General features: G+C 39.6%; 1 protein-coding gene across 1 annotated transcript in view; it reads left to right on the plus strand.

The window, feature by feature from the left end:
• CUBN (cubilin) overlaps positions 1-26198 on the plus strand; it is a gene marked incomplete at its 5' end in the record, with an annotated part of 139034 nt that overhangs the window by 49204 nt on the left and 63632 nt on the right. Inside the window, 4 exons of the mRNA XM_079301094.1 lie at positions 6284-6443; positions 14095-14276; positions 20530-20704; positions 22342-22523. Coding sequence (XP_079157220.1) covers positions 6284-6443; positions 14095-14276; positions 20530-20704; positions 22342-22523 — 699 coding nt within the window. The remainder of the gene's footprint in view (positions 1-6283; positions 6444-14094; positions 14277-20529; positions 20705-22341; positions 22524-26198) is intronic.

Genomic DNA, 26198 nt, shown 5'->3' on the forward strand with positions numbered 1-26198 from the left:
GGAATTCCCAGAGCCCTTTCTGCCCTCTCTGTCCCTTTATGGTGTCAGTGTGATGCTCCTTCCACTTGTGTTCATCTGGGCTGGCAAAGCACTGGAGGAGAAGCACAGCCCTGGGCACAAGTCAGCAGTGCTGCAAACTGCTCAGACCATCCTGGGCTTTTCAGAGCAGGACATTTCTCCATCCCATTAGACACAGCCCCTCCCTTTGTAAGGAGCTTTTCACAGATTTCTGCTGAAGAACAACTTTGGAAATATTATTGTCCCAAGCTCAAAAGCAGTGCTGTTCCCTCCACCATGAGTGAATTCTCGCTGCAGAGGAACATCTCAATTTCTGCTTTGAGGGCAGCAGTCACTCTACCAAAATAGCATCAGCCTCATCACGAGGAATGTGATCCCACTGCCACAAAGGCGTGGATCCCCAGGCAGTGCCTTGGTCAGCAGAAGCTGCAGAGACACTTTAGGGACCCATCTGGATTCTGTCCAGCACAGGATGCAGATTGGGAGGAGGTGCCTTCCCCATAGAGCTTTGAAGATTTAGAATGGCATGCTGAACAAATAAGGTTTTGAGTGCAATAGTGGGATGTACAAACTAGGTGGATGTCTCCTAGGCACTCCTTTCTTCAGCAGCAGCTAATTTTTACTCCTGTATCTAAAACAGTTTCAAAATTTAATCCAAAGATACACCCTGTATTTCTTACATTCTTATAATCCATTCATCACTAACAAAAAATGTTGGTTTCATATAATTTGAATAAATAAACCTTCTCTAGAAAGGCGGGAATGAGCAGATTTGACTGTAGTTTAAAAATCTTTGTTTTCTTTTAGAAGGAAGTGCTAATGCACTAAATTATTTGTAAAAAAATCACTCCAGTGTAATGTAGACTTCAACATCGCTCAAAATTTTCAAAGTGCTCCAAGAATTTCAGACTCAGGTTACAGGACATAACATGGACTCAGATAAGTCTTACTATTAAAAGTCTAGATATTTATTTATTTCCATATCTTAGATAAATCCCAGCAAGATTATCTAGTATGCCTACATGTCTAAGTGATGCCTGATGTCAAATTCCATTGTACTATGGAATAAAATGGTTCATTAGTGAAAATGTGTTCATTGTGTGGAGACAAGAAAGGTGCCCATGGTGCTCAGAGCAAGGGCTTTTATTATAGTCAGCTATCGTATAATCATTTTTAAATAATCATATTAAAATATTAATTAGAATGAGTTCTTAAGGAGAGCCTTTTTCTAGTGGCAATTGCAAACTCTTCTCATCATCCAAGCACAAGCATAACCTTATTTTGTTCTCTGTTTGTACAGAAGTGTCAAGGCTCCATGCAGTCAGTCACTCAAAGTCTGAAGCTGCCTTTGTTTCTGTGAAACAATGACATTGCAGTGCTCAGCTGGCACATTGGGCCACATCCTGCAGATTTAATTTGCTTGGGTTTTCCTCTGGCTGACAGACCTGCAGATTCTTAAGTTTGTACTCTATTCTTTCTAGAAGGAAATGTGTTGCTTGGAAATTAATTACTTTTGTTTGTCTTAATTCGTGTTTTAACAATTAATGGTGATCTCTCTTTAGAGCACATTCTGTTACTTGGATAAAGATTATAGAGATATAGAGATATATATTATAGAATCTGTTTTTTGCTTCATTTTATTTTCTAGTAGTATATTTGTGGCAATGCCATCAAAAGTTCCTTTCCAAAATTTATTTTCCTTTCATTTCCTTTCAGGAAGAGCTATTCAGAAACCTGCAATCACCGCCTCTGGTGTTTAGATTCAAACAATCCCATATCAGCTTTCCCACTTCTAAGTGGAAAGGGACACTTGCATGTGTCAGACTGTCCTAGAGGCTCTGACCATGGGTGGGACACTCCTGGCTCTTGGTCTGATCCAAGGGAACGCCTCCTTTCCTATTTCTGCAAATACAGCCCAGCACTGTTGCTGCTGGTCCCTGTAGAAAGGTTTTCTGACAGCACATAGTTTGTTTCAAGGCTCAGTTGGAGACAATTATTAATATAATTGCTCATTATTATGATGGATTCATTACATCTGATGACAGTATTATTTACAGTACAATAAAAGAGAACTGTCAGTATTCATAGGATAGATTTTCCACTCATAAAACTGAAAGTATGTTTTTGAAGACTATCACCTCTTGGTCAAGACTATGTGTTATGACTAACTAGTGTATATAGGGAGCTTTTTTTCAGATCTGATTAGGCATGGGCTTTTCTTCTGCAATGATTTTCCTGATATAAAAAAAACCCAATGCCTTTTCATAGAAATAACATTCTCCAGGAGAAAACTGATATTTTGCCCTAACAATTCATCCCATTCCCCCACCCCCCATCTCCCCACCCCCTAGTTTTCTGCCAGGAAAACTGAACAGATGGAGTCACTACCAGTCTGAAAGGCTCACTTTTGCAAGACAGAATAAGCTTGACAAGGCACTCGGCTAGAAAATTGTCCCTACCTCAAGTATGTCCAAATGGAACACATTCCAAGTTTATTTTCCCCATTTTTTATAGATCTTTATTTCTTCCAAGTAGAGGAAACCTCATTTTCTAGTCAGCTCAGTCCTTGAACCCCTGCTCCAGTTCTGGTAATGAGCTTTTCTGTGACACAGGTCATGCCCTTTTGCTTTGCTCCTCCAAAGAGAAGTGAACAGCTGTGGCCTCCAGGGCATCATTATTGGTGCTAGTGACATATTTCCAGGCTGGAGAGTCAGAAAAGCCAAAATGCAATACTGGTGACCATGATGTCCCCTCAGGAGAGCTACCCAAGCCAAACCCTTCATGTTGCTTCTGCTAGTCCTGCTTTCCCAATCCCATTCTGATGTACAGCAGATGGTTTTTAGCTGCCACTTTGCTGTGGGGCAGTACACAGCTGGATTCATGCCTTAGAGAGCTGGTACCTTCTCTTTTTACCTTCATGTCAACCTATACACTTGCTCCTAGGGAACCTGGTAAGGAGTTTTTTCTAACAGTTATTGAGCTGTGCCTAATAATTCAGTGTAACACAGCACATCCCCAGCTGGAGCCAGTGCCATAGTGCAGGCTGATGAAATGGAGCATCCTGCTTGCTCCTGGGCAATTGCTCGGGCTGAAAAGGAGAGGCTAAGGATCTGAACGTGTGCTGCAGGTGTTTGTGTGTTTTGCTGGTTGAATTGTCTGCCAAAGTCATTATGAAGCACTTGGATTTTCTGGTGGAGGCTAAAAGGTCTGAACAAGTAAATATATTACAAAACTAATATATACACAGAAGGGGAACAAGAACTTTCTTCCCAATGGGGAGCTGGAAGGGAGTCAAATCACCAGTTCCTGGAGTCAGTATGGTGCAGGAGTGACTAATACACCACCCCAAAATCCCATTGTCTTGCACAATCATAAGGAGTATCTTGCCTCATATAGACTGCAGAAGAACCTTCCCTCGATTTGCTGCAGTTTAAGATGACACAGCTGACAAAGCAGGACCTAACACAAGAAACATTATCTCAGAGATCAGGAGAGAAATTATGGCTCATGAGAGCTGTGTTCAGCTTCAGTTTCACTTGCCTGCGTTTGTGTGAGAGCAAAAGGTGGTTTGAGAAGTTCAAAAAGCCCTGTGAATACACACAGCTGTTCCCTTCATTTAGAAATGAAAGACAGCTCAAAAGCCCAGCTGTAATTCTAGCAGTGGTGGTTGTGCCTCTCTCAATGAGTTCCAGCTGGCCAGGCACTCAAACTCCCTGAGCGCTGCTCCGCGCTCAGAGCCACGGGCAGCACGGCACGGAGGGACTGACTGCCACAGTATCCCGGCTTTGTGTCTGCAAAAACTGATGGACTGCTTCCAGAGGAAATGACATACAAGTGGCAATCTCTGTCTCAGATAAAAGTAATGCTCCCTTGATGAATCACATTGCCGGAGACGCATGAAGCTTTTGTTTTGATTTGGAAGTTTCTGGGTATGATTTAGTCTGTAGCTCTGTAAGAATGGGTTTTCATTTGTAAGCACTAGAGCTAACGGTACATTCTGAATATGTATCTTGACATAGTTTTAGCTGCTATTCAGAGTCATCTCCAAATTGATTCATTCCTTACCATTCATATTTTTCTGGTGTAAGATTTCATGGCTTGAAGCCACAGAAATATGAGTACTATACACCACGAATTTGTCAAAGAAAGTACTATTAAAAAATTTAATTCGATCTGATTTGATTTCATGTTGATGAATTTATGCCTTGAAAGAATGCATAAAGCTCTCACCCTGGCTTGGAAGAACATCATAACTGTAATGCTGGGCATGGGACAGCTCATCTGTCAATCAGGTGGTCTTTCAAATTTTACATGTCAAAAGAATACAGATTGATATTCAACATACTGCCTTCTAACCCTTAGGACAATTTTATACTTATTTTCAAACACATCTGCTCAGTACCAGCAATGTGTCTGCAATTAGAAACTTCCAATCTTTTCTGATTTCACCAAGAGAAACCATACCAAATACAGTGATAGTTCTCAATTTGCAATATACTTATGTTGCTCTGAGCTTTTCATTGCTTTAGACTGATGGTCACCAGTCATGAAATAGGCAATGGAATGTTACTATAGAATTAGTCCTGCAATTGTCCCTTCCTTCTGGCAGAACTAGCTCAATTTTTGTTTTTATTTAAAAAATTATTTATTCTCATATGTGAGTCTGCCAGGAAATAGGTACAAAAATTAGTAGCTAGCGTGGTCAATCAATATTTGCTGAAATGTCCTATTTCCATAATATGAGTTATAGAGCATTCAATGTAGCAGAATTCTTAGTGGAATCAAAAATATTTGGAAAGAGATTTGAATGGAGAGCAAAGATAAATAAATCTTTGCTGTTTTTCTTGACATCTTTGATTTTATTCTTTGCATGGAGACAACTTTACAGTAATGGCTTCAGAAGAGAGAAAAGTTTTTGTTGAAATTCTGAAAGGAAGCATGCCAAAGATGCACAATGAGACTGTTCAGACATGGTTTGTGTGGCAGTAATTTGCTGGGTTGTGTTAGGAAGATGTGCTTTGTGAGACAGAAGATCAGGTGAACTGTCACAACGTGATGATAAAGGACAATGGTTGCTGTTTTCCTAAACTTTAAGAATCATGGTAACCTAGGTAGAAATCAAGTCCTAACTTGATAATAACCAGAAATCTGATATTGTAAATCAAAGGCAATCTAGTTAAAACATTTCATTTTGCAAAAATTACATTCCTCATGCCTGAAAATTACACTGGGTTATAGGGTATTTGGTGAGAACATAGAGTTATGTTCAGTGAGATTTGCTGGATTTAAAAAAAACTTGCAAAACTAGAGTTTGAAAGACCATTTTAATCTGTCTGGAGACAACAAATTAAAGAAGTGAAAAAGCTCTAAACATCTATTATCACCCCATCAAAATATGCATTAAGTGTTTTCATTTAATTGTGAGTATATGATTGCCTTCAGACATAATTTAAATATTTAAATACAGGAATATTTCCCTAGCATTTTGTTGTTTTGATTGTTTGGTTAATTTGGGATTTTTTTTAAGAGTGGCAATGTTTTAAGAGTGGGATGTAGAACTCTTCATCTGTATTTGGAGAACAGAAATATTTTCAGGCTACATCTGACAACACACTGATTGTCAATATAGAGTATGACAAGGAAATCAAATTTCAGAAGCATGGCAGTTTTCCTCCAAAGCAAGAGTTAGCATGAGATTATAAAACCATAAATAAGCACATATGAAATCTCCTTGGGTTTTTGATGATTTACTTTACTTCTTGTTTCCAGTTTTGTCCTCACTGCTCTGGGAAGCTGTTGTGATGCTGACTGCTTGTTTTTCTCCATCAGAAGCCCAGGCACTTCTTGTATCACCTGAGTGCAGTCTTAAACAGACACAACTCTAAACAGAGTTGTCACCAAGGGGTTTGGAGGCAGTCAGCATGTTAGGTGCATGGGCATATCAGACCCATTACGTCCTCTTTTTCTTTCTATTTCAGTTCATTGCCACTTGCCCTTTATCTTCTTCCACAGCAACCCCCAATACACACCAAAACAGAAACAGCAAACCCTTCCTGCTGCACAGAGTGTGAAGCCAGATTTAAAGACATACTGGCACTGTATTTACTCATCATTTTACCCAAATCTTTCCACGCTCCCCAGACTCATATTGCTCTCTTAAATTTGTTTTTTTTTTTAATTTTTATTAACCCTGTACAAAGCATTGGGTAGCTGCTTAAATGGGGAGCTTTTTATTCACTGGGTTATTTTTTTCATTTCTTTTTAGCTCTATGATGGGCCTGATGCACAAGCCAACCTGATAGGAACTTTCTGTGGACAATCCCTTCCACTGGCAGGGAGCACTACAGGGACCAGCCTTCATGTGGAGTTTTACTCTGATGGACTGAATGCCAGAAGTGGGTTCCAGATGCTATGGCATGTTGATGGTAAGTTAGCCAGGTTTCCTCTGGGAAGGTGGGTTTCCTTCCTCCTATGTGTAATAGAGTTCCAGTTTATGCCACTCTATGCCATCTAAATGGAAATAGTCCATTACAGCTCTAAATCCATTGCATTTCCTCAGAGTTCTTCACATGCTTTCCCAGTGGATGTTTCTGCAGATGTACAGAGTCAAAGATCAGCTGATTGGAGATTGAGAGCAATTAGTGAAATATGCTTTCATTTCCAGGAGTACCCACAGGGATGAGGGGTGTGTCCAGAATTTCTGTACTGAACAGGAGATAGATGCTGTAATGGGTAACTGTGAGTGACTTGGGCTTTTAAATTGGAACATTCAGCCCTCAGTTTTCCCATTTTTTATACAAATCTGTTTTCTGTGCAGGCTTCTCTATAGTTTAATTTACTGGTATTTGTTTCCACTTCCAGCTGCCCCCGCCCCATTTCTCTGCATGAAATGACATTATCCAGGATATGCTTTGGGTGTTTGTTCTCTTGTTCTTGCATGGCATGAAAACTGTCACAGGCCTTATTAAATGGGCAAGCACATACACCAGCTATAAACAAATCTGTTAATGATTGTTCAATGGCAAACTGTATTTGTAGTTTCTTCATAAATGAGGCTACAAATGTAGTATTTTCCCCTCTGCTTATTTAGCAGCAACTGTGGACTCTAACAAGGTTAAATCGTGTGCCATTGTGCATCCCACCAAAGGGGCTCCAACCCTGAAAATAATGAAATGGCCCCAGCTTCCCTGTGTGTCTCACCAGTGCTCATCCTTCAGGTCTGGCAGTGTGGTGGGGCAGCTGGAGAGGGCTGCAGAGCCCCCACTGTGGGTTGCTGGGGTTCAGGCGAGCTGAGCACGGATTGAATGGAAGCTCCTTGCTCCTGCCACAGCCTGCTGGAGCTTGCAGGCTCCCAAAGGGCTCTGCTGGCTCCCCTGAGCTGCCTTGCATTCAGTGGTGAATGGAGGGGCGTTTCTGGGTGAGGGAGGGATTGCTGGGGAGTGGGATGTGTGGCAGGAGCCAGCAGGGGAAGGGCCCCAGCACAAAGGTACCTTCTTGTGCTGTGGGCTGACGTCATCCTGGAGCTGCACAAAAGAAGAAAAAGCAGAGGCTTTTATGCACAGCCAGATGACATCAGTTCCATACAGTAGCCATGGTGCTGGGTTAACTTGCTTTTCTAAAGCTCTCAAAGCTTTCCAAATCTGCCTGCATGGTAAACACTCTTGTTCTTTCCCTCCTTTCCCACCCCTCTGCAGTCCTTTGCTGCACTGACACTCATTTCTCTGTCAGACAGCACTGCCCTTCTGTTAATTCCTGGACACTAAGCTCCACCCTAATGCTGCACAGGGCCCAGACTGCTAATGTGGGGCTGTGTCTAAACAGCAGACCAGGATCTGTGGGGTCAGATAGGCCTGGCTCTTAGGGAATGTCATTGCTGGCTCAGAACGTCACAGCTGTGACTTCTGACAGCTTGCAATGTGAGTGCAAGTTCCTCCAGAGCTGAGCACAGCTGTCATCTTTTTGTTCATTCCAAAAATTTCCTTTTCTGCATTGGTGTCATGCACAAATACAGCTATTCCTCTTACTCTTGGTGGCTCCATTGCCTGGCTGCCATAGAGTGGATAAATTAGATATGTCCCTGTGTTTGGAGTACTATATTTACCTCTCCCTTCTGAAAATCTTTCAAGCTCATTAAAAAAATCACTGGAAAAAGTCTCTGTGTATTGGGGAACTGATCAGGAGATGCAGCCTTTGAGTTGGATATTTCACAGTGAAGCATTTGGGACTCTTCTTCCCTGAGGACAAATTCCTAGGGGCATCTACATCCAGATCTGGTAACATCTCACCTGACAAGAAAATAACAGAGCTACATATATTGCTGAGGGAAGAGCTTTTATTTCTGCTCAAGTGACAAATGTGTGCTCTAGAGTTCAAGCTGCTGTGAACTATTTCTCAGGCTGCCCATGTGCTCCTTAACTGGCAGTTGTGAAGCCTCTATGAGATATGTATCAAGGATATTCACATTTTGATGGTAAAGAGAGCAGCACTTATATTTGCCATGTGCCTAATACAGTTTGCTTCAGACACTCTTCCCAGCAGCTTTTTCACAGTTGTGAGGCAGTAAAAAAAAAAAAAAAAAAGACAAAAGCTTACCTCATTGATAGCTGATTTGAATAGCCCCTCCTGCCACAGATGAAATAAAACTGTTTTGGTTTAAAACATTTGCATCTGATCTTTTCAGCTGCTGAGGAAACCCACAAGTAGTTTCTTTGAAAACCTAAAGGCTTGCACAAAGACAGAATTAGTAACTGATCTTAGGAGAATGCTGCTATTTATGCCTAAAAGCATCCTATGTAACTTTAACTTGGATAGAAAGCTCTAGTGCAGAGAAGTCAATTTAAAAATTATTGTGAAATAATGCTATTTTTCTAAGAAGGTTTCACTGATGAGGATGGACTTAGAATTGATTTAGCTAAATCACTAATGTTTCCTTCTGCAGTCCAGGCCTCAAAATGATTATTTACCAGTAGAAAGCTTTAGTCTTCAAGGTGCTTATTCTACTGGATATTGCAAAGATGAATTTCCCATCAAATTGCTTTGCCTAAAAAAAAAATTCAGGAGGCCAAGAGGGCAAAGGTCTCTCAGTGCAAGCTTATACCAGTGACAACTGTCATATCTGAGAATATACATATTTCCTAGAACTGTCACTTGCCTTATTAAGCAACATGCATGTAGGGCCTCCCTGCTTTATATATGCATCTGCTTTTCATTGGAAGCTCACTCATTTGGCTACTTGATTGTCAATAGACCTTTTAAATTTAATTGTCTCTTCTCAGTATGGTCCAAATTTGCACCAACTATTCTGCTTTCTGTTTCACGTTGTCAGTGTATGTGTCAGGTCCAATGTTAAACAGTTTGTGAGTTCTTCAGGGAAGCACTACAGAAACAGAGGTTAGGTGAAGGTGCAGAAGCCATTCACTGGAAACATTTGTCAGGCATCCATTAGGATTGCTGAACACAGTATCATCCTGCATGTCAGCAGGGAGCTGAGGTCCAGATTTTCTAAGCTTGAGTCATAGCTCTGTTGTTTATTTCTTAGGTAACCTTTCACAAATTGCCATTTTTTTTTCAGTTTCCAGAAATGACTATTCCTTTTCAGTGTCTTTCTGTCACATTAAGGAAGAACAAGGTCTGAGATTAACAAATCAGAAAGCAGAAAAAACCCAAAACAGTATCTCACTTGAATTTTTACTCTCTTGCATAAACCCTTATCACATAAATTATTCTGCTTCATCTATTGGACAATATTCTATAACCAAACCTACCCAAGACAGCAAAAGTTTTCAGAATCAAATCCAAATTATATTTCTCTCAAGTATTATTGTAGTACTGGCAAATGTTTATAGTACATGCTCCTTGCAGCTAGAGTCAGCTTACATTTACTAAAATGTTTTACCATGAGTACCACAACTGGAAAACTCTAATTTCCCTAACTTTGATTTTGCAGGAATGGTGCCAGTTCTCTTTAACCTTTATGGATGGGTTTTTTCTAGCATGTGACTAAAACATACCTATGAATACATCTGAACACCTAGCAAATAAGAGAGTTCTCCACAGATTACAGCATTTCTGTTCAGCTATAATTATTGATGAGAATAGGGATTCCTCTTTGGGTGATGAACACCATCTGCTAACCAGGCAGGCAGTAATATGGAAAGATCTGTAAATAATCCCTTGCACAACCTTCAGTGAGTGCGTAGATTTTAGTCAGAAGAAAGCAAAACTACCAAATATGTGTTTCCTAAATTTTCTGTTTGTTGTCTGGTTTCCTAGCAACTAACACCAGACTAGGTAGTAGTTTTCAGCATTTTCCAGGGAATTCCAGGACCTTTACACTACTAAGAGACTATATTCCCTCTCTTTTTTTTTTTTTTTTTTTTTCTTTTCTCTGTTTAAGTGCACGGCTGAAATGTCCAAAATTACTGCAAGAAGGTTGGCTCAAACTGGTCACATGCTGTATGCAGCTCAGCTGCAAGTTACTTTTCCACAGTGCAGCTGTCTGCATTTCAAAGCACACAGCAAGACTGTGTATTTCTGTGCTGAGAAAAACTTTTAAAGATGTTTCACTAAAAGCAGAATGGCTTGGTATTATTCTCTATTATTTCAATGAGAGCTGAAGTAATGCAGCTATTTTTAGGTTCTGCTTCTGCATTTCTATTTACCCCTAAAGACCAAATTTTTTTTACTTTGTTCCTATAAACAGCACAAATTCCATTTATTTGAATAGAATCAAAATTTTATTTGATGTTTGCAGTCAAATACAAACATTGGGAGAAGGTTTGCATTTGTGTAATTAATTATTCATGTAACCTTGTAATCAAAGTTTCGTGAGCATTTCAAAAAGTTCATTATTTGAGTTTTCTCATTTTGGTGTTGTAGTGCAGCAAGTGAATTTAAATTTGGAACATGTGTTTTAATATCTTAAGTATTTATGCAAATATTTTTTATAAATCAACTAGCATCTGTATTTTCAGCCAAGCATAATAGAACTGACTTTTACCTTATCCTTATAAAAAACAGAAACACCATGTACAGACTTTCTGGGAGTTGGCCAGAGAGTTCAGAGATAGTGCTTCTGCTCTGATGTGGAGTTTTCTTGTGGTATATGCTGGCCAATCAAAAAAATTCAGGTGTAAAGTTCATATATTTGCAAAGATCAAGGAGTTCTTTCAGCTATTAGTCACTGAATGCTTAGGCATAAACTTTAAAAGAATCATGCCATAAAAAAAAAAAAAAAAAGAAAAAAGAAATAAAAAAGAATAAAACCCTTTTCTGAGAACTTATTTATTTGGAAGAAAACAAACGGGACATTAGAAACAGTTTGACCTTCTTACTCCTCATGTGCTTCCAGAGAATGTTGATTGAGCTCAGAGGAAATACAAACCTCTCTGGAGAAGGAGTGTGAGTAATCTGAATGCTACCTGCAAGGGTTGCATGGAAGTCAGGTCTGTGCCTCAAAGAGGGGCACACAGGATTCCACCCTTCTGAGCCATTTCAGGTTTAAATAAAAAACCATCCTTTGTGACTATCAGGAAACTCTTAGTAGGAGAAGCTGAGTCATAACTGCCTGTTGAGTTTGAAAATGTTCCCAGCTTTCTTCAGGCTGAGATAAATAGCATTTGGCTTTGTTTTGCCTGCTGAAACTCCCCTGATCCTTGTTCCCACCCCTCAGGAGCAGAGACATTAAGTCTGTTTGTTGAGAAATCTTTCTGTTTCCCAAGCTGGCGAAGCAACTTTTTCCTCCCGAGGTCTGTCCTTAGTGGCTGTGTAATTCCGGCTGCTGAGGGGAAAGAAAGTCTGAAAATGACACTGAAAGGCTTCCCTGACAACAACACCTTTTTTTTCTCCAGTTGTAAAACCTCAACAACCTGGTTTCTTTAGAGGAAACCAGGCTGTCTTCCAATGACACTGGAAGAAAAAAAGGGATGGTGGTTTACACTGAAGCTTTCTTCCTCTCCATCTCACTGATGAAATGCTCATGGATATCAAAGTTTCAGGGGGCTTAACATTTACCTGTGCTGACAGCCTCAGGAAAGGAAGTGAACTGCCTTTTCCTCCACAGGGATCAAAGACAAGATTAGTTTAAAACACACTGAAAAACTTCTTTAGCTCCTAAATTGAGATGCCCAGTAGCTTGACAAGGTAGCTTTGTGACTGCAGGGTGAGCCACCTGCAGCTGCTTCATGTGCAGCAAGGTGGGGACAAGGGACAAGAGCTAAGCTTGTGCCAATTCACCTGTGAGTCAACTCCAGCTGTGTAAAGATTTTCCTGGATTAATGGGAATTCTTTTGTTTACAAGGTGCTTTTCTGGTGGATACTGTGTGATGTAGTGAGAGAGATCAATGTTACATAGCTGGCATGGCCTCACGTGTATTTAGATGTCACCTTTTTTAGCTTAAAAAAGATTCTTACAGCTTTGCTCCCTTTCAGACCTGCTGCTCTTTCCCCTCATAGATTTGTGTTTTGCAGTCCTAGAAGTCCTGTAGCCAACTATAAGGAAGTCAAAGTCAGGTTTTCTGTGTGAAGCTGAAAGACTCCATGGTAGAGATGATGGTAAATGCTTCTGGGACATAGCAGCCACAAGTTTGGCTTGAAAGACACTAAGGAAAATATTTACACTTAACTGAAGATCTTGATCTCCAACTTCATGAAAATATGGTGTAAAGCAGATAAATGGTCAAAGACACCTTGTTCAAATTGCAAATTCTTAGATTTAATAGAGATTAGATGAGTTTTACATATCTGTGTATATATGTTGAGCAGATCAAAGGAGTAGTTTATTTGGTTTATCTTATAAAATATCTCCTATAAATAAAGGCTCTGATACAGACGTTATTTATCACTTCTGACATACCATAGTATTTGCCTCCAGGAATATAGAGCTCATGGCTTGTTAGATGGTTTTATTAAGTGTTTTTGGGCTTTTCAATGTGACTTTCCTCTGGAGATGAAACCGCAAAGATTGATGGAGTGAGGGCATTACAAAGCTTAAGTGACCCTATAAATTCTGTGTAAGCAAAAGATTAGTGCCTAAATGAAATGCTTGGAGGGCTTGTAATGTAAAGAACAACACAAAAACAAAAAAAAAAAAAAAAAATGCTGTTGGAAGGCAGAGTGGCACACACAAAATCAGATCAAACACAGAATCCTTTTTCTTTCTACACGTGACAGGTAAATAGCCACCCTACTGGCTTTTCTAAAGGTAAGGTTTCACTATTAATATAGCTGATCCAAATCTGCCCTGGTACTGGGAGGGCTGCTGTGCCTTCCTACCGTGTTTATGCCTGAACTTGGGCACTGAGTCAGGAATAGCATCTTCCCAGGAATTCATTAAAGAGAGGCTAGTGCTACACTTAGCACGTCTCCATAAAGCAATGATAAAACTAGTCTCAGATGTTCAGCTGCTTTGTCCTGTTAAAGTAGGGCCTGCATTTCATCCATTGTTTTGCTACTGTTTTTGTAGCTCATAGTATGTAAGAACTTAGTCACCCCAGGGTCTGGGGAGTGGTGTTAGGACAATACATTCTTATCTGAAAAGAAAATACATAACTTTTCAAACATGGCTTGTTTAACAATTGCACTGTTACAACTGAATAAAAAAAAGAACATTAAATCCACCAAGTGTCAGAAAGCTGGTTTATCCACTGTAATCTGGCAGTTTGTAATCATGCTTAGTAGGCTGAGGCAAATTGCATTGTCTTTAATTTTAGGATTTCTAAGGCAGTGGGAAATGGCATTTTTACAACAATAGAAAGACCTCCCTATGATACCTTATCTTGTGCATTATTTGAAATCAGTTAGAGCTGAGAATGGATCTGATTTAGCTTTCTTGAACTGATGAAGTTAGAAGCTAATAAAAAAAAAGATCACTTTTTTCCCTGTGTCTCAGCAGTGAGAGCAGATGCTGAGGTTTGGTATGAAACATCCCAAAACAGGAGTACTTCCTGCACAGGCAGTGCAAACATTCCTGCCTGCCATTCTCTTCCCAGGTTCCTTGTGACAGGACACTACACAGATTTGTGTATGAAATGGGTGCTACTGCCTGTCCTTATCAGAGCTGCTTTGCTTTGTTGTCAGGTTGTGGAGAAGAACTCTCTGGCCCTTCTGGTTCATTTCACAGCCCTGGCTACCCCAGCAGGTACCCAAGCAATAGGGAATGCATCTGGTACATCCACACAGCACCTGGTAGCAGCATTCAACTCACCATTCAGGAATTCGACATTGAGTATCATCCAAACTGCAGCTATGATGTTCTAGAGGTAAGTGCATTAGTTTTACTCCTCTAAAACACTCAAATTATATTCAATTGCAGATGCATAATAAACAATTCTACCACAATATCCCATTTCTGCAGTGGCTACAGTTATGTTCAACTGGTATTGTCACAGAAACCACAATGTTCTTATTATTTTATGCTTTCATGTCTTTAGTGACTGTATACCTTAATCAAATATAATGTTACACACTGTATGCTTCCTAAAAAGAGACAAAACTTCCTTGAAACAGACTTAAAACCCCCACCTTTTACAAAGAACTAAGTGTAGGGTGCTGTCCCATGAAAATAATTTCCTGATGTAAAGAGAGATGATGGATCACTGTGGGAGATAGCTCAGGTGAAACCTTGTGTAGGACCTTCCAAGGATGTCGGGAGATTTATAACCCTGAGTATGAAAATTATGAAGAATCTTTGCACTTAGGAAAAAAAAAATAAAAGAAGAGGCAATACCCTGTCACCTTAGGGTGGTGGAAAAAGGAGAAAAGGGGCCTTTCTATGTTCTGACCTTTATGAGACCCATAAGATTGGATGACCCTGTTATATATGACATCTTTTCACTCATGTTGGTGAGCAACCAGGTGACCAATCTCAACTAAAAGAGTTGAATTGACTTCCAATACAGGAGAAGGGATAGAAAATAATTTCAGGAAGAAATTGTTTAGAATTATAGACTTTCTCAACTGTTCTCACTAGAGACATTTGAGATCATTAATGGAAGTACACTTGTTTTGACTTTTTGTCAATGTTAATACTTGAGTGACTTTTTAATGTTTTTTGTAATGAATGCAAAAGATTGATTAAGAGAACTTGTACCACTCTGCTTTCTTCTCCTTTTCTCCTGGGTGGGTGATGTGATACAGCATACAGTTAGACAACTTTCTGTTCAGCACCCACACCTATGCTCTGCTGCCCATTCCCACATTCTGGCTTCTGTAGGATCTGGGTGTAAGGAGGTTGTTCCATGAATTCTCCATCAGCAGCATTGGCAAATATACCTGTATGTCACATTGCTGACACCAGAGACTGTGAGTAGGTGACCTGTACTGGTTGCTTTGGGTATTGATGAAGTCTGTTGTACTGCATCTTCATTGTTCTTTGTGCCCAGAATTACTAGATTGAAGGTAGCCTGCCTATAAACTTCTATTATGCCTCTGTTGCCCAGAGGAATCCATTAAGCAGCCTCCAAATCTAAATTTGCTGTGGATGATAATTTTTTGATTAATCCAAGGACAATATCTGCATCTGCAGATGGTTGCTCTGAAGCAATCATGATCCAGCAAGTGTAGATGGCTGAAAACCATTTGTTTGAGAAATTTTTGACTGGGAAGGTAGCTGGCCTAAAACCAGGTGAGTGGGTTGCCAGACACAACTGCTTAAAGACACTGTTTAACAGGACCCTACAGTTTGCTGCTCTGTGTTCCTATTCACCTTAGGGTTTGGGTTTCCTTTCTTTGCCATTTACAGCTTAGTTGCTGTGTTTTGCTTCTTTCCAACCATCCTGATTCATCTGCACAGATGCTTGCCTTGCTGCTTGAGCTCCCTGCCTTCCTGCCCTCAGTGCTGGCATGCTTCAAGTCACTTGTCTCCTGACCTTGGCTCATCCAGTTCCCAGCACCTGCCTCTGATCTGCTGGCAGATAACCTAACATAAATCAACTTACAGGGAAAAATTGATTCATGTCTTAGTGCATGATCAAAGGTCCTGCCTGGCAGCAGAGCTTCCCCTGCCAAACTGCAGACACAGTGGAGCTTTGCCACATATGTATTTTCTTGCTTTTGTTAAAATATTTATTCATACCATGATTGACATAGTCTGAGCAGAACATAGTATGAGAAGTGATGACTCAGATTTAGTTGAGGAAAAAAAAAAAAAAAGAACATGGCTAGCCATTTTCAGAAGCTGCTTTTTCATGTCATCTTGTCACCTTCTTTCCTGTAGCTATCCATGTATTTCCAAGCTGAAAACCACAAACACGTTTAAGTTGCAGTGTTAATAAAAAGGTTACTAGTGTGCTTTTGACACCATGTTTTTCAGTGATCACTAAGGTTCCAAAGGTCTTTCACCTTATCATCCCAAAAGTATCCTGTCTAAGTACCTCTGGGGTTTGAAGACTCTTTTTTTTCATGGTTATTCTCCTGGTTTCCCATTTGCCTTATCTCTGAGTATTAAATTTACTGCTTCCTGCTTCCTTTCACATCAAACAATTTTCCAGTTTTAATAGGATGTCAAAATCAGTACTAAAGTAGCTCTGCACTCTGCTCTCCCTCCATGTCCCATTCAGTCTGCTACCTGAAATAATATGTCCTGTAATAAATATTTCTCAGCAATCACAAAACTTGCACTCCTGGATGCATTGAGTTTTCGTTTAGAAACACCCTCATGCCGTTGACTTGACAGTGAATTTAGGAAAATTCTAAGAGATATTTCCCATTGTAATATCTTTGTTGCTAACCTCATTTTTATACCATAGTTCCCTGAGTATTTCAGACTTGCACATTTGTCTGAAGCACCCTTGTTCTTATAAAAGGCAACATCTCCCTTCCTTCTCCTTTGACAATGCCTCTTAAACAAGCTGTCATTTCCATGTCAGTATCCCAGGACTGCCATATTCCTCACCAAAACTGTGCAATAATAGCTACATTATTTTTTTTAATGTGAAATCCTCAGGTTATCCCCCTTGCTCAAGTGTTTGATGCATTCTTCTTTAATCTTTCTCCCCTTTTCTTTTATGACACTGTTGCAGTATCCATTTTTCTTTCCCATCCAATTTCATTTGTTTTATAAATATCCAGAAGTAAATTTAAATTGTTCTTACAGATGTCTTCTACAAATTTTTCATGGAAATAGAAGACATTATTTTTGGACACAGTGAAAGAATTGAAATAATTTTTAAATCGCTTCTATTGAAAATACATTCATGGAGGAAAATTATCATGTTTGCTTTGAATAAATTATGACACATAAATTATGACATCTTCTCCTTTAGCATGGACCAGATTTTCACAAACTATAAATATATTCTTCCTCAGCAAGATGTAGCCTGAGCTGAAAAGAAAGACTGTCAATCTATTGCACTTCCAAGTCCATTTAAATATACAGAAAAATCGTATATTGCCACTGTTCTTAATTCTCTGTCAAAACCAGGCTCTCTCTTTATATCTGAGGAGGGATCAGTGTTATTCCCAGAAAATCTGTGTCATGAGGGTGACCAACTGCATAAAAACAGCTTTCTGTTGCTCATAACTCTGGAATGCTGACTGTTAACATTAAATGGAGCTAACAGGGCAGAAGCAAATGACAAGAACAGATTAAAACCACAGGCTTTATGGCAGTGCCTGAAGCCCTGCTATGCCACCCAATACCACTTTATCTTGGGGTCAGGTACTCTGGTCAGACTAGATGTTTATATGTATATTTTTTTCAGCTCAGATATCCTATCACTCTTTATGAACCACACCCTTGAATTAATTCTTTCCATCCATTCTCTTTTCCCTCTTCTTTTTTCATGTGGTAACTATTGGTTTTTCTCTTTGCAGCCAAATATAATATTTTATTGTTTTTTGTCATGGAAACACTCAAATTTATTTTTGTTCCAGCCCTTATGAAAGCATCTGATTAATTGAACTGGCCTAAAGGAGAAAACAAAATACTCTCATAACTATAAGGAGCATGCCTCTGACTGCTTTTTATTTTGAAACTGTACAGAAGCTGTTACTGAACAGTTAACAATGTAAAGGAGACCCACAAACTTCAGATTTCCATCAGTATTTCTTCCCCCTCCTTAATTCTTTCCTAACAGGTCAATTCAAAGTGTTCAGCTTGGGCCAAGTTGATTTCTGAGGTAATGCTGCAGAAACCAGCAGGGTTTGTGTCAGAGCTGGGTTTGGTTCCCTTGCCCATGGTGTGCAGACAGCCCCAGGGAGCACCAGGGATGATATCAGAGGCTGTTCCAGGAGACTTACTAGATGCATATTAGAAACTCCTGCTGTTTCCTCTGCCACATAGCTTCCCTAGGCTGGTTTAGATGATTAAGAGCATGTGTTCCTGCTACATCTCATGCTGTGGCTCTGACTCAGAGAATGTACCACAAACACATCTTAAAATTCACATTTGAACAGACTTCTGACAAAAGCAGCAGTCACTGGGCCTCACAAGCAGCCAGGGAGGAAGATTTTTCTGAAGACACTGAGCTTCCAGGGGACAAACAGGCTGCTTCCCAGAGCATGACAGCTTCATTACCGATTCTGAATCTGAGCTGTGATTTCATCCATACTGACTTCTTTTGAGTGCCTTGAGATGATCGATTGGACAGAGGAACCATTATCCATTCAAGTCATGTAGCCTCCCTGCAGAATGAAAAAAGTGCTGTCTCTGTCAGAATAAAAATGTTTAAGCTATTAAGCCTGTGTTATCAGCCACCAAAGCAAAATACTGTTTTTTGAACATCTGACAGACTATGATGTTTATAGAAAAATTAAATCCTTATATCTTTGAGGATTCAAGCCTCATTTCCTGAAATCTCACATTAACCTGGAGTCACTGAATTTTTTTTCCAGTTAAAACCAAATCATTTTTCTTATATCTCTAACATCAGAGCAGTGTAAGACCCTCTGAGCAGTTAGCAAGCACACAATTAATCAAATTATGTAACAATGCAGCGCACTTAGCCCTGAATGTGGGGGGGACTAGCTCAGCTCTTTCTTAGACTTGCTTGGATGTTTAGCTTGGAAAGAACTCAAACTGCTTCTGGGGTTTAAAAATGTCTGACAGAGCTTACTAAAATATTGAGTTTCCCCTCATCTTGAAGTGATCATAGGGAAAAAGGACATATATAAAGCTGTTTCTAAGAGTAATGTCAGTTTCTGAGAAAGATGCATAGACTGCTTCTTTTAACTTTTTTGATATTTACCAAACTATTAATTTTTGGAGTGGACTTGAGGCGTTACTTTTGAAAAATTCTAATGGGATATTCATATTCTCTGCTTTTGGGGGTTTTCTGTTTGTTTGTTTGTTTTGTTGGTTTCTTTTGGTGGTTGGAGATTTTTGTTGTTAGAACTTGTTGTCATCTAATATAGTTTTGGGATTTATAAATCATATATGCTTATAGAATTAGAATCTTTCTATTACTTATTCTGTTGCTGAAAGACAGCAGCACATTCTTTATTTGGTGTATCTCTTTTATAGTTTTCACATCCAAGGTTACTGCCAAGCTGACTTTTGCAGCTGCAAGGTCGTAGACTGTTAGTATTGGGTGACATTTCATTAGCATGCAGGAAGCCAAGAAAATCCAATCATTGAGGGCTCTAGGCACCAAAATCACATGTCAATTTGTAATTGCACTGAGCATGTGTGTTTCCTTCAGCTTTGAGAGGGAAGACTAGGGAAGGTGAGCCAGTTCCACCAGTTACAAATGGGTTCAAACTAAAATCCTACATCCCTTCTGGAAAATGAGAAACAGGGTTAACAAGGCTCAGCACTGCCATCTAATTCACTTAACTTGGTTTAAAAATGCATTTTTAGTACATAATACTGCTGTGATGCTTAAGGGAGTGGTGGTTCTCTGGTTTATGACTGCCTGAGGCAGTCTCTTCTGAGAAGGAAGTAATTACTCTTAAAAGCCAAAACCCATCTTTTGTGGCAAATATGCATGCTATATATCCTTGCTTCCAAAGAACATTATTAAAATGTGGTTTACTTGAGCCCAAATCCGGTATTTTTGATATTTATGCTGCCCTTGAAGTAAATAAATTTGCAATGCTTTTTTTTTTTCAATCAGAAGTAATTTTGAAATCTGCCCCCAATTTAAAAATCATCCTTAACTATGCCTCTAAGTATCAATGGTGCAAATCATCAGCACAGGTTCCTGCAAAAAGAAGCAGTTTTCTTGCACAAGCATGAAAAAAACCAAAACATCTGGGTTTATGTGCCTGGAGAACTAATTCTGGAGGGAAAGGGAAGAATCTGGCCAAGTCCCCAAACAGAAAATTCTATTTAATGCAAGGCTGTTGTCCAATCATCTAGAATTTAAAATTTGGTTTGTACAGGTGGTGCAGATACCAAGTAAGTCTGCAAAGAAAATGACTCTATTAGCTGCTTTACATTTTAAAATGTTGAATAGTTTTCAGCACTTAGAGATGTTTTGGGTTTTTTTCTCCTAAAAACTAAGCAGTTCTCATGTACAATGTTTGACAGATAGTCTCTTTGGAAAACTTTGACAATATTTCTTCCACTTCTAGGTCTTTGGTGGCCCAGATTTCCTCTCTCCTAGGCTGGCCCAGCTGTGTGTTTCAAGACCAGCACAGAACCCCCTGCGAGTCTCCACCACTGGCAATTCAGCTGTTGTGCGTTTTGAGACAGATGCAGCAGTGACAGGGAGAGGTTTCAATGCCTCCTGGCAAGAAAATCCAGGTGGTGAGTACACTGATTAATATCATGAGAAATTTAGGAAATCTTGAGAATTGAGGATCTGCCATGCAAGCATTCAAAGCAGTCAAACAGCACAGGAGTGAAAGCTGAAAGAGAATTTTGGTGATACTGAATTTGGTAACACTATGGTACGCTGAAAAACACACAGAGTTAAAAATTGTCGAATTATTAACTCTATTTTTTAACTCTAATTATTAACTCTATTAAATCTAGGTCTATGTATGTATTTTGTTTATGTTTCTTCTCTACATAATTAATGAAGATGTTCCTGCAATCAGCAAAGGATTTTGCATGCTACCACTCCTCCCCACCCACTTTATTCACTGAATGATGCTTTTGGTTTAAATGGTAAAGTGAAAAATATTTGAGAACATGGCTTAACTTGAAAAACAGTGGACTGGACCCCAAAAATATTTGGAGTGATTAGTAAATACTTGATCTCTATGAGGTTCATCCATTTCCCAATGTGATTGTTTGTTCATAGCCTTACTAGTTATCAGTAAAAGAAGAAATATGCTTAAAAGACTCCCACCTCTACATGGGAGTTCTTACAAAAAAGCCAATTATCAGAAAATAATTGCAAAGAAAAGTGATGAGAGGAAAATTTTAATTCTTGCAGTTTTGCTTGATTAAGCACACTGACTCATTAATTTGTCAAGGTTTATACTTCTCCTCTCTCAGTAGTTTTATGGGAAAGGCACGAGATTTTTTTCTTAATAAAAGAAGTCTACAATAGTCCTTTGAATTAATCCTCTTCTGAGGTCTGGCGGCTTTTTTTTTCTACTTAGACCCCCTGAAGTTTTCTTATCCCTTAACAAAGTCCTGCCTGCTGTACTCCAACCCCCTCTAGCCTCTAAAATACCACTCACCAGAATGCAATAACAGTACAGTAACAGTATAGTTTTTTTATCCTTCCAGCAGGCTGCCTCCACCTACAGCAATCCCAATGTCTTTCTTTCTCCCTCCTCCATCTCTTTTTAGGATAAAAAAGTCCATTTGTGTAAGTCCTGTTGAAATCTCTGGTACTTCCCACACAGAATCCATCATTCCAGGCTATTAAGATATTCATGAGCACCAGATCTGCTCTAACCAGAATTATCTGAGGGTGGAGTCCTCAGGAAGCCCTCAACCTCATGAGTAGAGAAGTAAAAATTTGAGGTTTGCAATTGCTGCACAGTTCATGAGCCATGAGGAACTCCCAGCTCTGTCAGTAAAAAAAAAGTAATTTTCTCCCCCCATGCTCAGCTAAGCCTAGTTATTGCTTTCTCAGAATGCCAGGTCTCTGGCATTCCTATGAACAGTATTTTGGATTGCTTTTGCAGTATCTAGGATAGAAGAATACCAGCACTAGTGCTTCAGCCTTTGCAGTATCTACTACCAGCCTGGGGCTATGTTACTCAGAGCAGTGTTTTTGCATATTCAATTATTATATTCAATATTATACTTTCCCTAAAGGAATTTCCCTTGATTTTTGCTGCACACTTCAACACTTGTAGCATCTTACAAAAGCTTAATGTAGGAAATATAAAGAAGGAGGTGTTCTTAGTTTAAAAGTAGAGGGGGATTCTCACTAAGCATAAAAGAAAATAGCTTGTGATTAAAACTGATTGTGTCTTTTTCAGGCTGTGGTGGTATTTTCCAAGCTACCAGCGGGGAAATCCATTCTCCAAACTATCCTCAACCTTACAACAACAACACAGATTGTTCCTGGGTTATCCAAGTTGACCACAGCCACAGAGTCCTATTGAATTTCACGGATTTTGACATTGAAAATCACCATTCATGTAACTATGACAATGTTGAAGTAAGTAACAAAAGAAATTTCACAAGTTTCCATAATTAGTCTGGTGAAATGCTTGCAAAATAACCTCATGCATAGATGACTGTTATGATGACACCCTTTCCCTTTTACAGTGCAGTTTACCACAGCTTGCTCCAAGCCATAGGATGAACTGCTGACTATAGAGCAGATTGCCCACACTCTGCTACAAACTCAGGAGACAGGGAGTCTCCATCCAGAGGGAATTAATTGTTGCTGGCTGATTTTTTTTATGTATGCACTGTTTATTCAGGTGCTCTGCAGCTGTCTGTTTAATTGCTTCATTAGACCCACTGCTCTCTTTAAAGCTTTACATTGCTGCTGACTTGTGAACTTTTGTTGGTGGCACAGAAACTCAGATTGCTGCTCAACAGTGAAAACTCTCCAGGTCTCCTCTTGGCCTAGTGGGAGCAGGGACATGAAATCCTGACCCTCAATGTCAGATTGCACTTCACTCAGTACAAAGGCATGTGTGATCAGTACTAGTCAGATAAAGCACGGTGGCTGCAGCCCAAAATCCAGTTTTCTACTCCTTGATAAACTGTCATTCACAAAGAACTCAATTTGGCAGGAGCTGTGACTCTTTTGAAAACAGCATCAGTTTTAACAACATTGCCTTGTAAAGCTTTTTTGTACTGAACTAGAAAAAAAGGAAATGTGTCCCCATTTTGCTGAGCAGAACTGAAAATTTCATTTGCCCACAAAGCGTCTTTGTACAATGACTGTTCTGTTTTTTGGTTTGGGTTTTTTTTTTTTTTTTTTCTGGTTATAAAGCATAAGGAAATATGGTTATGTTTGTTATTTAAATTAATAAGTACATCAGGGAACCTTTGAAAAGGAACTTTTAGATCTTCTGTGCTATGACACAGGAGTAGAAAGTCAAAATGCCTGACAGCAACACAGGCTGAGATGGCAGTATTTGTATTAATGCAAACAAACCATTCACAAATTAAGGGCTAAATTCTGAAAAGGCCTAATATACCAGTTTCTCTTCTAGACCTGATGCTAAGGGATATTAACACATATATTAATTTTGTGGAGTACTTAGTTCCATGAGCTCCTTGCAGCTACAAACACAAGTTCCCTATTACCTTTACAGACTGGATAGGACACTGAGTTTTGAATTATTGGAAAGAATAATTCCCTCAGTGGGCAGAGGAGATGGCCAGAGATGTGCCAGAGCTCTTTGTGTGAACAGAGTCTGAAGACCCTGTGCAGTGACACCCCTTGTCCTCCAGAGCTATAGGAGGATTAGTTGTTTGCTTCTGCTTTTTGTTTTTTTGGGGGTGCTGAAGGAGAAAGTTGCCCATTAGGCCCAGCTGTGCAAACACATCTGGAGATTCAAATTTAATGCAGACATCAATCACTGCCCACCATATAGAGTGTGGTTTGAAAATTGATAAGGAGGAATGCTGGTTTGAAGCCAAGAGATAACAAAAGGGTCTCAGGCCTTGGTGTATGAGGTAGAGTTTTTCAGCAGAGGAACCAGCAGGACAGGAAAGGAGTAAATGAAGATTGTTTTACTCCTGGTGTGCCAATAATAGGGGAATCACTTGTTACCAACACATAGATGGGGTTTGTGTTTATCTCATTTCAAGATTTGCTGTATGCCTCACACGTAGGAGAACAGAGTGAGGGGACAGAGAGAAAATATGTGGAAAATGTAAGTAGATGTCTGACTGAATGGTTTAGGAATTGCATTCCAAAAGCTGTGTGAATGGAAAATACAGGCAGCTAAGGAAGCAGGTGGACTGTTTGTCTCTCCCTAATAACAGAACAACTATCATGTATATGGAGCACAGAGGTTCCTCCCTTTTCTGTTTCTTGAATCTTTTACTTATCTGTTTGGATTTTATTTGCTCTGTGAGTTCTCTTGGGGCTTCCCTCCACCCTTGAGTGTACCAATGGTCTTTTTCTTCATTCCCCCCCTTCTAGATCCACTCATTTTCCCCTGCAGAATGACTCAAGATTTTTTTTTTTAATATTTCTACCATAAATTCCTTTCTGTGGGGAATGCATGAAAATGTATTTTTTTCCTCTAAGGTTTTCCATTGCATGTGTGTTATGTGAGCAGAGTGGGAGGAGGGAAAATACTTGTGTCTGCTGCTTCTTGGCTATGCCTCAACTCCATAAAGCCTGGTGCATTTTTCAGTCCTGCTCAGTGATTTCAGATGTGAATCTGAGCACAGATCTAGGTTCAGCCAAATATATTCTGAGCCTGTGATGGTAAATCCTGGGATAATTGCCCTGAGCTCCCTCTACAGCCAATGGAGGGAGTGCAGTGAGCACATTTTTCATTCCTTTAGCTTTCTAAATTTAGTTGAGTCCTCTGTTTCTGCACCTCAGTTTTCTTTTTCATTTGTTCACAGAACAGATGACCATCTCTTCATCTCTTGAATGAGGGTGTATAGCCTTTCTCTAATCTCAAGTCTAACTCAGTTATATTATGTAGAAAGCATAAGGTTTTTGAGAAGAGTTTTTTTTATGTCATTGCAAGCCACCATACTTGAGTAAATTTTTAATTCCTCTCTGTGTATCAATCCGTGTGTACTACTGTCAGGAGAGTGTGACTCGCAAAAATATTGTTTATTTGAAGGAAAGTAGAGGGAAAGAAATTGTGAATGCACCAGTTGCTATATTTTTGGACTGTGTTTAACCAATAATATATTTGATGCTATGCCAGGAGCTCAGGTTAGCAAGAGTTTGAAGTATTTGGAGACTGGAGGAGGACAAGGCTCAGAAAGGAGTGCTTGTAGCAAAGGTCCTGAAAAGGGGAGTGAGAAATAGCTTATTCTGTCCAGTGAGTTTGAATAAGTAAACATTATTTTTCTTTCCTGTTGCAGTATAACAAGTAAAACACAGGAATGTAAAGATGTAAGCCTCTGGGAGATGGAGAGAAGGTAGGACTTAATTTATTCCAGGTGTTGGCAAATAGGATCTTTCAAGAGAGAGCAGTTAGAAATATGTGGAGTTCTTTTGGCTCGGAAGGCAAAAACTGACATCTTTTTATCGTGTGTTTGTGCAAAATTCAGGACACGTTTGCAGAAGGCAATGAGTCACTCAGTTATGTTCACTGTGGAAAGGGAGTTGCTGCTATGCACAATGCAACTGTAAACTTGGCTTTTAAGTAAGCAGATGCTTAGTCCTTAGGTTTCCTTAGTCATGAAGCCACAAAAATGCATTTCTCAGATGTTTTTAAAATAACTTTAAGAAACTACAGAGACTCAACTCTTTTCTGAAATAGTGTGTGAATATTGTGGCTTCTGATCTAACTGCAAGCCTGAAATTCTCCTGGTCTATCCTCAGCTGGGCAGAGGCACACAGATCAAAGCCAGCATTTTGCCAGGAGTAGTCAGGCCCTCCCTTTATGCCCTGTCAATGCAATGCTTCTCAGGTCTAGCATTCAGATAAAATCCTCTCACTGCTGTCTAGGGAAAGACACTGCTTTAATTCCTAAGGGTTATTTTTTCCCCCCACATTCCAGGGTTTGTGGTTTTTAACTACAGGCAATCTGATTTATATACAGAATATGTGTGCAGAAGAAGAATAAACACTGCACACTGTGTATTAGAGGGCTGATTGTGGCAGGCTGCCAAGAGAGAAGAAAAGGTTGAATGGATGGATGTTTTTGGGTGTCTTTACCAGGTACTCATTTTAACA

This window comes from Erithacus rubecula (genome assembly GCF_903797595.1).
Source record: "Erithacus rubecula genome assembly, chromosome: 3".
NCBI lineage: Eukaryota > Metazoa > Chordata > Aves > Passeriformes > Muscicapidae > Erithacus > Erithacus rubecula.